Genomic DNA, 14,258 nt, shown 5'->3' with positions numbered 1-14,258 from the left:
CAACTCCCTGAAAGGAGGGTGTAGAGAGGTGGGGGTCGGTCTCTTTTCTCAAGTCACAGGCGACAGGATGAGAGGAAACGGCCTCAAGTTGCCCCAGGGGAGGTTCAGGCTGGATATTAGGAACAATTTTTTCCCTGAAAGGGTTCTCAGCCCTTGGAATGGGCTGCCCAGGGAGGGGGTTGAGGCCCCATCCCTGGAGGTGTTCAAAAGCCGGGTTGATGTAGTGCTGGGAGGTCTGGTTTAGTGATGATGCTCCTTGTTTGTTGTGGGGGTGTCTATTTTTGTCAGTGAGGTTGACGGTTGGACAAGATGATCTTGAAGGTCCCTTCCAACCTAGAAGATTTTGTGATTAAGTTTCGTTTCCTCTCCCCCAATGGCAGATCCTGATCAAAAACCTGAAGAATGAGATCACGAAGAAGGTGCAGGTGCCCAACTGCGATGAGATTTTCTACGCCGGCACCGGGAACCTGCTGCTGAGGGACGCCGACTCCATCACCCTCTTTGACGTGCAGCAGAAGCGGTAAGATCCCCTCTGCTTGGAAAAGTCTTAAAATATTTGTCATCCTGTTGGCGTGTAGCCTCTGGGGACAAGTAGCAGCTATTAATGCCCTCCAGAATCCAGCCTCAGCTGCGTGGGGCTCATCCAAACCACGGCTGACAACTGTTAATGGAGAGCAGAGTGTGTAAACACAGCCAAGGTGTGCCATCCCTGGAGGTGTTCAAAAGCCGGGTTGATGTAGTGCTGGGAGGTCTGGTTTAGTGATGATGCTCCTTGTTTGTTGTGGGGGTGTCTATTTTTGTCAGTGAGGTTGACGGTTGGACAAGATGATCTTGAAGGTCCCTTCCAACCTAGAAGATTTTGTGATTAAGTTTCGTTTCCTCTCCCCCAATGGCAGATCCTGATCAAAAACCTGAAGAATGAGATCACGAAGAAGGTGCAGGTGCCCAACTGCGATGAGATTTTCTACGCCGGCACCGGGAACCTGCTGCTGAGGGACGCCGACTCCATCACCCTCTTTGACGTGCAGCAGAAGCGGTAAGATCCCCTCTGCTGGGAAAAGTCTTAAAATATTTGTCATCCTGTTGGCGTGTAGCCTCTGGGGACAAGTAGCAGCTATTAATGCCCTCCAGAATCCAGCCTCAGCTGCGTGGGGCTCATCCAAACCACGGCTGACAACTGTTAATGGAGAGCAGAGTGTGTAAACACAGCCAAGGTGTGATTTCTGCCGCGGGCATCGTGCCAGCGGTGGCAGGGAGAGGTGCCATCCCCTTGTAAATCCTCTGCCTGCGGAACTGGGCACTGGAAAAGCAGAAAGAAATCCAAAAAAAAAAAAAAAAAAAAAGACCCAAACTCAAGCTAAACTCATTTGGTGTCTCCTCCCTTAGGTTTTGTATCTTCTCCATATGCTCTGGTGGTAGCGTGTTTAGCGCTGGTGGACGCGTTGTTGGCCACAAAGGAAGGGTCAAGGAGATGGCTTTTGGCCATCTTTGTAGGCTTGAGAAAGTTCTGGATTATCTGCAGATGGATGCCGTGTATTTTCATCTCTTACATCCCAGAACTTGCTGAATTTTAGAGTTGGAAGGGACCATAGAGATCATCTAGTCCAACTCCCCTGCTGAAGCAGGATTGCCCAGAGCTTGTCAGAGCATGTTACTCAGGAGCATCCAGGCCTTTTTCTTCCTAGGATTGTTGGGAAAGTTACAAGTAAATTAAACAGTGCAGACAGTGCTTGGAAATACCTTATTTCCCTTGTTCTGTTAAATCCAGCCCTGAAACCCCCTCAGAAATCCAGGTTTTGAAGGCAGTGGACTTCAAAAAGGACCTTCAGAGCCACCTGGAAATGGGGTTCGGAGTGTTTGGGCACTGGTGGTTGTCGTCCAGCTTCACTGAATTTCACTGAATTTCACTGAATTTCACTGAATTTCACTGAATTTCACTGAATTTTAGAGTTGGAAGGGACCATAGAGATCATCTAGTCCAACTCCCCTGCTGAAGCAGGATTGCCCAGAGCTTGTCAGAGCATGTTACTCAGGAGCATCCAGGCAGGTCTTGAAAATCTCCAAGGAAGGGGACTCCACACCCTCCCTGGGCAGCCTGTTCCAGGGCTCTGCCACCCTCACCGTGAAGAAGTTTCTCCTCATATTTGAGTGGAACCTCTTCTGGTCCAACTTGTGCCCGTTGCCCCTCGTCCTCTCACTGGGAACCACTGAAAAGAGTCTGGCTCCCTCCTCCTTCAACCCTCCCTTGAGATCCTTGTAGGCATTGAGAAGGTCTCCCCTCAGCCTTCTCTTCTCCAGACTAAAGAGTCCCAGCTCTCTCAGTCTCTCCTCATCAGGGAGATGCTCCAATCCTTGAATCATCTTTGTTGCCCTTCGCTGGACTCTTTCCAGCAGTTCCCTGTCCCTCTTGAACTGGGGAGCCCAGAACTGGACGCAGGATTCCAGTTGTGGCCTCCCCAGTGCAGAGCAGAGGGGGAGAATGACCTCCCTTGACCTGCTGGCCACACTCTTCCCTCTGCAACCCAAGATCCCATTGGCCTCCTGGCCACAAGAGCACACTGTTTGCTCATTGTCATTTTACTGTCCACCAGGACCCCTAGATCTTTCTCTTCAGTAGTTGCCTCCAGCAGGTCCACCCCTAACCTGTACTGGTACCTGACATTTTTCTTCCCCAGGTGCAGGACCCTACACTTTTCCCTGTTGAACCTCATGAGGTTCTTCCTTGCCCAGCCCTCCAGCCTGTCCAGGTCTCGCTGGATGGCAGCACGGCCCTCTGGGGTGTCAGCCACCCCTCCCAGTTTGGTATCATCAGCAAACTTGCTGAGGATACACTCTGTCCCCTCCTCCAGAGCTGCTGTGGAGGGGAATTGTTCAACCCTCTGATGTTGGTGCTGTCCTTTTCCTAGAACTCTTGCCTCGGTGAAGATCTCCAAGGTGAAATATGTCATCTGGTCGGCTGACATGTCCCACGTGGCTCTGCTGGCGAAGCACGGTGAGCAGGGGACACACACACACACAAGAGTGTTTCACGTGGATCCTGGTGCACACCAGCCCCTCCCTGGGCTGGGAGCAAAGTCCCTGCTGGAGAATCTGTCCGGTGCCGTGGCCGGTGGGGAAGGTGCAGCTGAGGATGTTCATAGTGTGGGCTTTGTATCTTCAGGAGAACCTTTCCACAAGGTTGGAAAACAGAGGGCTTTTTGTAGCCCTCAAAAAGGATCCAGCTAAACCCTAAAAACTAAGGCAGAGGGTGACAATTTTTGTGTGTTTTCCATCATCTCTTTAATATTTGGGATGGTGGAAGGGAGGAGCCATGGTTCAGAGGCAGATCTTTAACAGCAGAGGGTTCCCTGCCCTCCCTTCTCTTCCCTTTCCTCTCCAGCCATCATGATCTGCAACAGGAAGCTGGAGTCCCTCTGCAATATCCACGAAAACATCCGCGTCAAGAGCGGTGCCTGGGATGAAAGCGGCGTTTTCATCTACACCACCAGCAACCACATCAAATACGCCGTCACCACGGGGTGAGGATGGGGTCGTGGAGGTGTCCTGTGGGCTACCGTGGGGCTTTTTTGGGCTAGTGCTCATGAAACAGCACTTTTATGACAGCATGGACGTGCCCAAAGCCAGCCCGAGCTAAAACCTCATGTTTGGTTGCTTTTCCTGAGCAATGGTGTTAACGCTGCTGGGCTGGGAGGTCGCACTGCTCATCTCACTGGGGCTTGTTCTTCTCATCCAGGTTAAAACCTCATCCAGGTTTACCTAAAAAGACTCCAGGAAAGCTGGGGGGGGGGACTCTTGATGAGGGAGGGGAGCGATGGGACGAGGGGAAAGGGTTTGAAGCTGAAAGAGGGGAGATGGAGCTGAGATGTGGGGCAGAACTTTGGTGTGAGGGTGGTGAGAGCCTGGCCCAGGTTGCCCCGAGAAGCTGTGGCTGCCCCATCCCTGGAGGGGTTCAAGGGCAGGTGGGAGGGGGCTTGGAGCAACCTGGTCTCCTTGAAGATGTCCCTTCCACTGGAAGGGATGGAACTGGAGGGTCTTGAAGGTCCCTTCCAACCCCAAACATTCTGTGATGCTCTGGCGATTCCACCACTTCCCTGGGTTGGAGGGGACCTTGAAGTTCACCAAGACCAACCATCAACCCACCACTGCCCAACCCACCACTGCCCCGTGTCCCTCAGCACCGGCTTTGAGATCCCTCCAGGGCTGGTGTTTGGGGAGTGGAGCCATAGGATGAGGGGGAAGAGTTTTAAACCAAAACTGAGGAGATGGATCTGAGATGTGGGGCAGAAGGTCTTTGGTGTGAGGGTGGTGAGAGCCTGGCCCAGGTTGCCCCGAGAAGCTGTGGCTGCCCCATCCCTGGAGGGGTTCAGGGGCAGGTTGGAGGGGGCTTGGAGCAACCTGGACTGGTGGGAGGTGTCCCTGCTCAGGGCAGGGGGAGAACTGGGGTTTTTTTAAGGTCCCTTCCAACCCAAACCATTCTATGAAAACATATATGGAGAACTGAGTGGTTTTTGAGGTGGGGAATGTGGGGAGCCAGATGTGTTGACTCCACGTGTGCTGTGTGTTGCCGTAGGGATCATGGAATCATCCGCACCCTGGACCTGCCCATCTACGTTACCCGCGTGAAGGGGAACAACGTGTACTGCCTGGACAGAGAGTGTCGCCCCAGGGTCCTCACTATCGACCCCACGGAATTCAAATTCAAGCTGGCGTTGATCAACAGAAAGTATGATGAGGTGAGGAGACACGAGGAAACCCCACGCTCTTCCTTGACCTGAGGATAAAGAGACTGCTGGAGAGGTCACACAGCATCAGGGAAGGGCGTGAGCAGCAGGTGGAGGGAGGTCATCCTGCCCCTCTGCTCTGCCCTGGGGAGGCCCCAGCTGGAGCACTGGGACCAGTTTGGGGCTCCCCAGTTCCAGGAGGACAGGGAACTGCTGGAGAGGGTCCAGCAAAGGGCTACAAAGATGATGAGGGGCCTGGAGCGTCTCTCTTGGAGGAAAGGCTGAGGGACTTGGGGCTTTTGAGTCTGGAGAAGAGAAGGCTGAGGGGGGATCTGATCAACACCTGGAAATCCTTCAAGGGTGGGTGTCAGGAGGATGGGGCCGGTCTTTTTTCAGTGGTGCCCAGTGATGGGACAAGAGGGAATGGGCACAAATATGAACATAAGAAGTTCCATCTCAACATGAGGAGGAACTTCTTTGCTGTGAGGGTGGTAGAGCCCTGGAAGAGGCTGCCCAGAGAGGTGGTGGAATCTCCTTCTCTGGAGACATTCAAAACCCCTTTTGGACACATTCTTGTGGGACCTGCTCTGGGTGGACCTGGTCTGTCAGGGGGTTGGACTAGATGATCTCCAGAGGTCCCTTCCAACCCCATACCATTCTGTGATTCTGTCCCTCCTGAGGGGTGTTGAGGGTTTCAATGCCTTCTCTTTGCAGGTGCTGCACATGGTGAGGAACGCCAAGCTGGTGGGCCAGTCCATCATTGCCTACCTGCAGAAAAAGGGCTACCCGGAGGTGGCCCTGCACTTCGTCAAGGATGAGAAGACCCGTTTCAGCCTGGCACTGGAGTGTGGCAACATCGAGGTGAGGAGGCAGGTGGTGCAGGGAGAAAGGCCCATCCTTTGGGGCATCACTCACAACCTTAACTTTTGCTGCGAGGAAGAGGAATATTGGGAAGAAGAAGAATTATTTGAGAGTGATGGAGTTGAGGATGGTCTTTTTAATCCCTTGCTTTCCATCATGGACGTTGTCACCAGAAGCCTCCAGAGAAAACTCCTTTCTGCAAAGCCTTTGTAAACCATCTCAATTCTCTTGTCAGATCGCTCTGGAAGCAGCCAAAGCTCTGGATGACAAGAACTGCTGGGAGAAACTGGGAGAAGTGGCTTTGCTGCAGGGCAATCACCAGATCGTGGAGATGTGCTACCAGCGCACCAAGAACTTCGACAGGCTCTCCTTCCTCTACCTCATCACCGGCAATCTGGAGAAGCTTCGGAAGATGATGAAGATCGGTGAGTGCTGGGGTGGGGGCAAACCAAAATGAGATAAGAGGATGTGAGCATCGTTCCCAGATGGAATGAGTGGCATCACAGCAGAGAACAGCAAAGCAATTGGGTCTTCTTTGTCTTTTGATTCAGCTGAGATCCGTAAGGATATGAGTGGCCACTACCAGAACGCCTTGTATCTAGGAGATGTGGCAGAGAGAGTGAGGATCCTGAAGAACTGTGGGCAAAGTGAGTAATTTCGGAGTAAAATATGCTTCTGTGGGCTGGGGAGAAGCTGGGGAGGTTGTTGGGATGAGCAGCGATGTCTGGAGGCAGAACGGTGTCATCCCTTAGTTGAGAAACTCAACGAGGTGAGCAGAAATTAATCCAAGAGCTGGGATATCATCCAAGACCAATGAATCAAACGTATTCAAATCGTCAATTATTGCCTGCACATTCTAATCCTAAATCCTGTGACACCCCTAAAGGTGTGATTCACAGAATCACAGAATCTTCTAGGTTGGAAGGGGCCTTAAAGATCATCTTGTCCAACCGTCAACCTGACTGACAAAAATAGACACCCCCACAACAAACAAGGAGCATCATCACTAAACCAGACCTCCCAGCACTACATCAACCCGGCTTTTGAACACCTCCAGGGATGGGGCCTCAACCACCTCCCTGGGCAGCCCATTCCAACATCTGAGAACCCTTTCAGTGAAAAAATTTTTCCTAATATCCAGCCTGAACCTCCCCTGGGGCAACTTGAGGCCATTTCCTCTTGTCCTGTCACCTGTGACTTGGGAGAAGAGACCGACCCCCACCTCTCTACACCCTCCTTTCAGGGAGTTGGAGAGAGCAAGAAGGTCTCCCCTCAGCCTCCTCTTCTCCAGGCTGAACACCCCCAGCTCCCTCAGCCTCTCCTCATCAGACTTATTCTCCAGACCCCTCACCAGCTTTGTTGCCCTTCTCTGGACCCGCTCCAGCACCTCAATGTCTTTTTTATGGTAGGGGGCCCAAAACTTCCCCTTGTGGGGCGTTACGTGCTGGTTTGAGAAGTTTTCTGTTCTCCAGGCCATGAAAAGCAAACGTTCATGTGAGTTATATCTCATTTCAGAGTCCCTGGCCTATCTCACGGCTGCCACCCATGGTCTGGATGAGGAAGCTGAAAGCCTGAAGGAAACCTTTGATCCTGAAAAGGAAACGGTTAGCAAATGGCGCAACGCTTCGTTACAAGAGCGCTTGGGTTTGGGAGGGAGATGACAGTGGGATCTGGTGCTGGTGTGACTGGTGAGGCAGCTCCCTACTGGGAGGGAGGAACAACCTCCGTTCCAGTCATAATTATTAGTGTTGAGACTCTTTGATGCTTGAAGGTGGGTGGGTCAAAGGATGGGATTTTGGGAGATGATCAGAGGAAGATGCTGGGAGGGCTGGAGCCCCTCTGCTGGGAGGGGGCACTGAGAGAGTTGGGGGATTCAGCCTGGAGAAGAGAAGGCTGAGGGGAGACCTTCTCAATGCCTACAAGGATCTCAAGGGAGGGTTGAAGGAGGAGGGAGCCAGACTCTTTTCAGTGGTTCCCAGTGAGAGGACGAGGGGCAACGGGCACAAGTTGGAACAGAAGAGGTTCCACTCAAATATGAGGAGAAACTTCTTCACGGTGAGGGTGGCAGAGCCCTGGAAGAGGCTGCCCAGGGAGGGTGTGGAGTCCCCTTCCTTGGAGATTTTCAAGACCTGCCTGGATGCTCCTGAGTAACATGCTCTGACAAGCTCTAGGCAATCCTGCTTCAGCAGGGGAGTTGGACTAGATGATCTCTATGGTCCCTTCCAACTCTGAAATTCAGTGAAATTCAGTGAAAGGGGAGATTGAGCTGAGATGTGGAGCAGAAGTTCTTTGGTGTGAGGGTGGTGAGACCCTGGCCCAGGTTGCCCCGAGAAGTTGTGGCTTCCCCATCCCTGGAGGGGTTCAAGGGCAGGTTGGAGGGGGCTTGGAGCAACCTGGTCTGGTGGGAGGTGGCCCTGCCCAGGGCAGGGGAAGGACTGGATGGTCTTTAAGGTCCCTTCCCACCCAAACCATTCTATGATTTTCCTTATATGGCCTTTAACTGCTTTCTTCTCCTCCCTGAACAGATCCCAGACATTGACCACAACGCCAAGCTGCTGCAGCCTCCTGCTCCTGTCATGCCTCTGGACACCAACTGGCCACTTCTGACCGTCTCCAAGGGCTTCTTTGAAGGAACAATTGCTGGCAAAGGTATCACTTTGTGCCTGGAATGTCCCATTAAGCTGAACATTTGTCTCCAGCGACTCCTGAACCCGTTTAACCTCAGTTTTTTTGTGTGTTACCACCAGGGGTTGGAATCCAGCTTGACATTTACATCATCTTCGACAAATCTTTCCAATCTTTAGCTTTTTTAGCACAAAATGGGACTTGACAATTGGAGGGGAGGGTGCTGGGGTAACGTAATTCTTCGTTTAACACCTGACTCACTCAGAAATGAGTAATTGAAGGACCCTCCTCTTTTTGTAGGCAAAGGGGGTGCCTTGGCTGCTGATATTGATATCGACGCTGTTGGCACCGAGGGCTGGGGAGAAGACGCGGAGCTGCAGCTGGATGAAGGTGGGTGAATCCCAGAGTTTTTCCTGTAGAATCATAAAATCCTCAAGGTTGGAAGGGACCTTGAAGTGGAAATGTGTGTCTGTGTAAGAGCTCTGACCGTTCCCCCCTCACCCCCTCCACGCAGATGGCTTTGTGGATGCTGGAGAAGGCTTTGGAGAGGAAGGGCTGGGGAAAGGACAGGAAGAAGGAGGTGGATGGGAAGTCGAAGAAGATTTGGATCTTCCTCCTGAACTGGTAGGAGGCTTCTGGGAGGCTTCTTAAGTAGCCCAGGTGTAGTTATTTGGGGAAGGTGATGACAGGTTGTGGTGGTGCAAGTGGGAAGATGTGTTCTGGGCTTCTTGGGAGACTTTGGTCACCACAGCTGTGGCCTGCTCTGATTTCATCTGGCTGCTGGAACCTTCCACACTAATCACACCTCTGTGTGTTCCCCCAGGACGTTCCTGCTGGGCCAGCAGGAACAGCAGAGGATGGATTCTTCGTGCCACCCACCAAGGGCACCAGCCCAGCCCAGGTAATGGCACAAATCTCCAACTGTCCTTCTCAGACACTTTTTACTTCTTTTTTTGGGGTTTGGTCTTTCTCATTAACGCTCGTCTGTGTGTGCAGGGATTTTAGGGGGAGTTAGGAGGTGTAAAGGGGGGTGAGACAAAAGTGGGCATCTACACAATTCCTCTTGCACATCTTTCCTTTCCACTTTTGTAGGTGTGGTGTAACAATTCTCAGCTTCCCGTTGACCACGTTCTGGCCGGCTCCTTTGAGACAGCGATGAGAGTAAGTGTCCCCTGGAGTTTCTAGGCAAAAGCCTGTGCCCTTCTCCCCCTGTATTTTTATCTCTGATCCACTCTTCAGCTTGATTTTGTGCCTTTTTTGTCAATCATTCTGTGCGTTGTGTTCCCTGGGTGTAAGACAGGAGGTGCTGTGAGCCTGGGTGTGATGTCTCTGCAGCTTTTGTGCAACCCCGGCCAACTTTTACTCACCCAATCAACGTGTCTCTTCCAGCTCCTCCACGACCAGGTGGGAGTAACAAACTTTGGACCCTACAAGCAGCTTTTCCTGCAGACCTACGCCCGCGGCCGTACGACCTACCAGGCCCTGCCGTGTCTCCCCACCATGTATGGATACCCACATCGCAACTGGTAAGCACTTGGGTTGGTTCCTCTTTTGGGCTCTGTTCCTTGTGCCGTTTGAGAAGCTCAACATGAGCCAGCAACGTGTGCTGGAAGCCCAGCAAGACCCCCACCCCATGGGCTGCATAAGCTCAACATGAGCTGGCAACGTGCGCTGGAAGCCCAGCAAGACCCCAGCCCCATGGGCTGCACCCCCAAAGGGTGAGGTGGGGGGATTCTGCCCCTCTGCTCAGCTCTGGGGAGATCCCTCCTGCCAGTGCTGCCTCCAGCTCTGGGGCCACCAACATCAGAAGGACATGGAGCTGTTGGATGGGGCCAGAGGAGGCCCCGGAGATGCTGGGAGGGCTGGAGCCCCTCTGCTGGGAGGGGGGACTAAGAGAGTTGGGGGGGTTCAGCCTGGAGAAGAGAAGGCTCCAGGGAGACCTTGGAGCCCCTTCCAGTCCCTCAAGGGGCTCCAGGAAAGCTGGGAGGGGGGACTCTTGATGAGGGAGGGGAGCGATGGGATGAGGGGGAAGGGTTTTAAGGTGAAAAAGGAGATATTTAGGTTAGATATGGGGCAGAAGTTCTTTGGTGTGAGGGTGGTGAGAGCCTGGCCCAGGTTGCCCCGAGAAGCTGTGGCTGCCCCATCCCTGGAGGGGTTCAAGGGCAGGTTGGAGGGGGCTTGGAGCAACCTGGGCTGGTGGAAGGTGGCCCTGCCCAGGCCAGGGAGGGAACAGGATGGTCTTTAAGGTCCCTTCCAACCCAAACCATTCTCTGATTATCTCCTAGGCTCCTAGAGAGTTGTAGCCAAAAATGTCTCCTCCCTCTGTTGTGAAGGGAGGAACCTTCCCTGGATATAAATAGGGCACATTCTGGCTTTAGTGGGATTTTTTGCTGCGTGCTGTTAGATGTAAAGATGTTAAAAAGCTTCTTTCCTTGCAGGTTGGAGGGGGCTTGGAGCAACCTGGGCTGGTGGGAGATGTCCCTGCCCAGGGCTGGGAGGGAACAGGATGGTCTTTAAGGTCCCTTCCAACCCAAACCATTCTCTGATTATCTCCCAGGCTCCTGGAGAGTGGTAGCCAAAAATGTCTCCTCCCTCTGTTGTGAAGGGAGGAACCTTCCCTGGATATAAATAGGGCACATTCTGGCTTTAGTGGGATTTTTTGCTGCTTGCTGTTAGATGTAAAGATGTTAAAAAGCTTCTTTCCTTGATTTTTTTTTTTTTTTTAGAGACTAAACCCACTGGATATAAATAGGGCACATTCTGGCTTTAGTGGGATTTTTTGCTGCGTGCTGTTAGATGTAAAGATGTTAAAAAGCTTCTTTCCTTGTTTTTTTTAGAGACTTTTTTAGGTTCTGTAGTTGGGATGCTGTGTTTTCCAGCACTAATGTTCTGCCTCTGACAAATCATAGAGTCATGGCATGGTTTGGGTTGGAAGGGACCTTAAATATCACCAAGTTCCAACCCCCTGCCCTGGTCAGGGACACCTCCCACCAGACCAGGTTGCTCCAAGCCCCGTCCAACCTGGCCTTGAAAAAGGGTGGTCTGAGGCATCTGGAGAACCACAGGGGTGTTTTTTATGGTGGTGCCTGGAAGCCACTGGAGCAAAACGAGCTTCTCAACCTGCACTAATGCAGAGAGAGCTGGGTGTTGTGGGGGGGCAGAATTATGGAAGCAGAGATGTCTTTTATGCCCAGCTGATGGCCAAGAAAAGCACCATGGCCCGGGCTCCAAACATTTCTGACCAGTTACAGCCGAGCTGACAACGTGTGTGACCTTCTGGCCTCTGCAGTGGTCCCATTTGTACCCCCCCAACCTCAATTTTGTGCCCTCCCCCCCGCCCAGGAAAGAAGCTGGCTTGAAGAATGCCCTCCCTGCTGTTGGCCTGAAGCTCAACGACCTGATCCAACGCCTGCAGCTCTGCTACCAGCTCACCACGGCCGGCAAATTCGAGGAGGCCGTGGAGAAGTTCCGCTCCATCTTGCTCAGCGTGCCCTTGCTGGTGGTGGACAACAAGCAGGAGATCGCTGAGGTGAGAGGGGGACTCTTCTGTCCCCTCTTCCACGTGTCTGTGGGGCAGGAGGCCAAAGACATGACTCTCTTCCCTCTCTAAAGGCCCAGCAGCTGATAGCCATCTGCCGGGAGTACATTGTGGGGCTCTCCATGGAGATTGAGAGGAAGAAGCTGCCCAAAGAGACCCTGGAGCAGCAGAAGCGGATCTGTGAGGTAGAGAAACTGTGAATTTCTTCACTTGAAAGGAGATGAGGGGGAAATAGGGTGCAAAAAGGCACTGGGAAGCCTGAATTCTGCCACTTCCCTCCTTTAAAACGATTACTTGGGAGGGGTTGAGGTGCTGGAGCGGGTCCAGAGAAGGGTGACAAAGATGGTGAGGGGTCTGGAGAATAAGTCTGATGAGGAGAGGCTGAGGGAGCTGGGGTTATTCAGCCTGGAGAAGAGGAGGCTGAGGGGAGACCTTCTTGCTCTCTCCAACTCCCTGAAAGGAGGGTGTAGAGAGGTGGGGGTCGGTCTCTTTTCTCAAGTCCCAGGCGACAGGACGAGAGGAAATGGCCTCAAGTTGCCCCAGGGGAGGTTCAGGCTGGATATTAGGAACAATTTTTTCACTGAAAGGGTTCTCAGCCCTTGGAATGGGCTGCCCAGGGAGGGGGTTGAGGCCCCATCCCTGGAGGTGTTCAAAAGCCGGGTTGATGTGGTGCTGGGAGGGATGGTTTAGTGATGATGCTCCTTGTTTGTTGTGGGGGTGTCTATTTTTGTCAGTGAGGTTGACGGTTGGACAAGATGATCTTGAAGGTCCCTTCCAACCTAGAAGATTCTGTGATTCTGTTTCTTGCAGTATTTTAGGGCTTTCACTTATTTGTGTGGTTGGTGGTGATTGTATCCCTACTTTTCCTCCTTGCCCCTGCAGATGGCTGCCTATTTCACCCACTCCAACCTCCAGCCCGTCCACATGATCTTGGTGCTTCGTACTGCCCTCAACCTCTTCTTCAAACTCAAAAACTTCAAGACGGCCGCTACTTTTGCCCGTCGCCTGCTGGAACTGGGTCCAAAACCCGAGGTGGCCCAACAGGTACGTCCGTGAGGGGCACGGGCAGAAATATCTGCTGGGGCAGACCTTCTTTGGACTCCCTTCTCCTTGTCCCTCTGGTCAATTTGGTGGCTTTTTGCAGACCCGCAAGATCTTGTCGGCGTGTGAGAAGAACCCCACCGACACCTACCAGCTCAACTATGACATGCACAACCCCTTTGACATCTGTGCTGCCTCGTACCGCCCCATTTATCGGGGCAAACCCGTGGAGAAGTGTCCTCTCAGTGGTGCCTGCTACTGCCCCGAGTTCCACGGGCAGATCTGCCGCGTCACCACGGTAAGGGTGTCCTGAATTCTGCCACCCCCCCTCCAAACTGTGTGGTGACACTCCTGAGGGACGGGGTGGCATCCAGAGGGGGCTGGATGAGGGGGCTGGCCTCACCTTGAGTACTGTGTCCAGTTTTGGGCCCCCTACCATAAAAAAGGACATCGAGGGGCTGGAGCGGGTCCAGAGAAGGGCGACAAAGCTGGTGAGGGGTCTGGAGAATAAGTCTGATGAGGAGAGGCTGAGGGAGCTGGGGGTGTTCAGCCTGGAGAAGAGGAGGCTGAGGGGAGACCTTCTTGCTCTCTCCAACTCCCTGAAAGGAGGGTGTAGAGAGGTGGGGGTCGGTCTCTTTTCTCAAGTCACAGGCGGCAGGATGAGAGGAAATGGCCTCAAGTTGCCCCAGGGGAGGTTCAGGCTGGATATTAGGAACAATGTTTTCACTGAAAGGGTTATCAGGCATTGGAATGGGCTGCCCAGGGAGGTGGTTGAGGCCCCATCCCTGGAGGTGTTCAAAAGCCGGGTTGATGTAGTGCTGGGAGGGATGGTTTAGTGATGATGCTCCTTGTTTGTTGTGGGGGTGTCTATTTTTGTCAGTTGGGTTGACGGTTGGACAAGATGATCTTGAAGGTCCCTTCCAATCTAGAAGATTCTGTGATTCTGAGATGTGGTCCTGTGTGACCCTTATGGGGTTCAACCAGGCCAAGGGCAGGGTCCTCTCCCCCTGGGTGGGGGCAGCCCCCAATCCCAGCCCAGGCTGGGGATGGAGGGATGGGGAGCAGCCCCAAGGAGAAGGGTTTGGGGGGGCTGGGTGGGAGGGGGAAGCTGGCCATGGGCTGGCACCGTGCACTGGCAGCCCAGCAAGGCCCCTCCACCCCCTGGGCTGCACCCCCAAAGGGTGAGGGGGGGGGATTCTGCCCCTCTGGGGAGACCCCCCTGACCCAGTGCTGCCTCCAGCTCTGGGGCCACCACCATCAGAAGGACATGGAGCTGTTGGATGGGGCCTCCCCGGAGATGCTGAGGGGGCTGGAGCCCCTCTGCTGGGAGGGGGGGCTGAGAGAGTTGGGGGGGTTCAGCCTGGAGAAGAGAAGGCTCCGGGGAGACCTTGGAGTCCCTTCCAGTCCCTCAAGGGGCTCCAGGAGAGATGGGGAGGGACTCTGGATGAGGGAGGGGAGCCCTAGGAGGAGAA

The 14,258-nt window shown here is 53.4% G+C and overlaps 1 protein-coding gene across 1 annotated transcript in view; it reads left to right on the top strand.

Moving 5' to 3' along the window:
- The window catches only part of COPA (coatomer protein complex subunit alpha), a 44,862-nt gene extending 31,638 nt beyond the window's left edge, over nucleotides 1-13,224 (top strand). The window contains exons 15-32 of the mRNA XM_014957332.1: nucleotides 381-520; nucleotides 2,907-2,992; nucleotides 3,380-3,518; nucleotides 4,571-4,733; nucleotides 5,436-5,582; nucleotides 5,818-6,007; nucleotides 6,134-6,229; nucleotides 7,098-7,186; nucleotides 8,108-8,231; nucleotides 8,508-8,597; nucleotides 8,722-8,831; nucleotides 9,031-9,108; nucleotides 9,300-9,368; nucleotides 9,597-9,733; nucleotides 11,550-11,736; nucleotides 11,820-11,930; nucleotides 12,628-12,789; nucleotides 12,890-13,224. Coding sequence (XP_014812818.1) covers nucleotides 381-520; nucleotides 2,907-2,992; nucleotides 3,380-3,518; nucleotides 4,571-4,733; nucleotides 5,436-5,582; nucleotides 5,818-6,007; nucleotides 6,134-6,229; nucleotides 7,098-7,186; nucleotides 8,108-8,231; nucleotides 8,508-8,597; nucleotides 8,722-8,831; nucleotides 9,031-9,108; nucleotides 9,300-9,368; nucleotides 9,597-9,733; nucleotides 11,550-11,736; nucleotides 11,820-11,930; nucleotides 12,628-12,789; nucleotides 12,890-13,099 — 2,328 coding nt within the window. The 3' untranslated portion in view covers nucleotides 13,100-13,224. The remainder of the gene's footprint in view (nucleotides 1-380; nucleotides 521-2,906; nucleotides 2,993-3,379; nucleotides 3,519-4,570; nucleotides 4,734-5,435; nucleotides 5,583-5,817; nucleotides 6,008-6,133; nucleotides 6,230-7,097; nucleotides 7,187-8,107; nucleotides 8,232-8,507; nucleotides 8,598-8,721; nucleotides 8,832-9,030; nucleotides 9,109-9,299; nucleotides 9,369-9,596; nucleotides 9,734-11,549; nucleotides 11,737-11,819; nucleotides 11,931-12,627; nucleotides 12,790-12,889) is intronic.
- The last annotated feature ends 1,034 nt before the right edge of the window (nucleotides 13,225-14,258 follow it).

Source organism: Calidris pugnax, unplaced genomic scaffold (assembly GCF_001431845.1).
Source record: "Calidris pugnax isolate Ruff unplaced genomic scaffold, ASM143184v1 scaffold305, whole genome shotgun sequence".
NCBI classification, from domain to species: Eukaryota; Metazoa; Chordata; class Aves; order Charadriiformes; family Scolopacidae; genus Calidris; species Calidris pugnax.
Note: the sequence above shows the minus strand (reverse complement) of the source record. Positions and strands in the feature narration are given on the sequence as shown.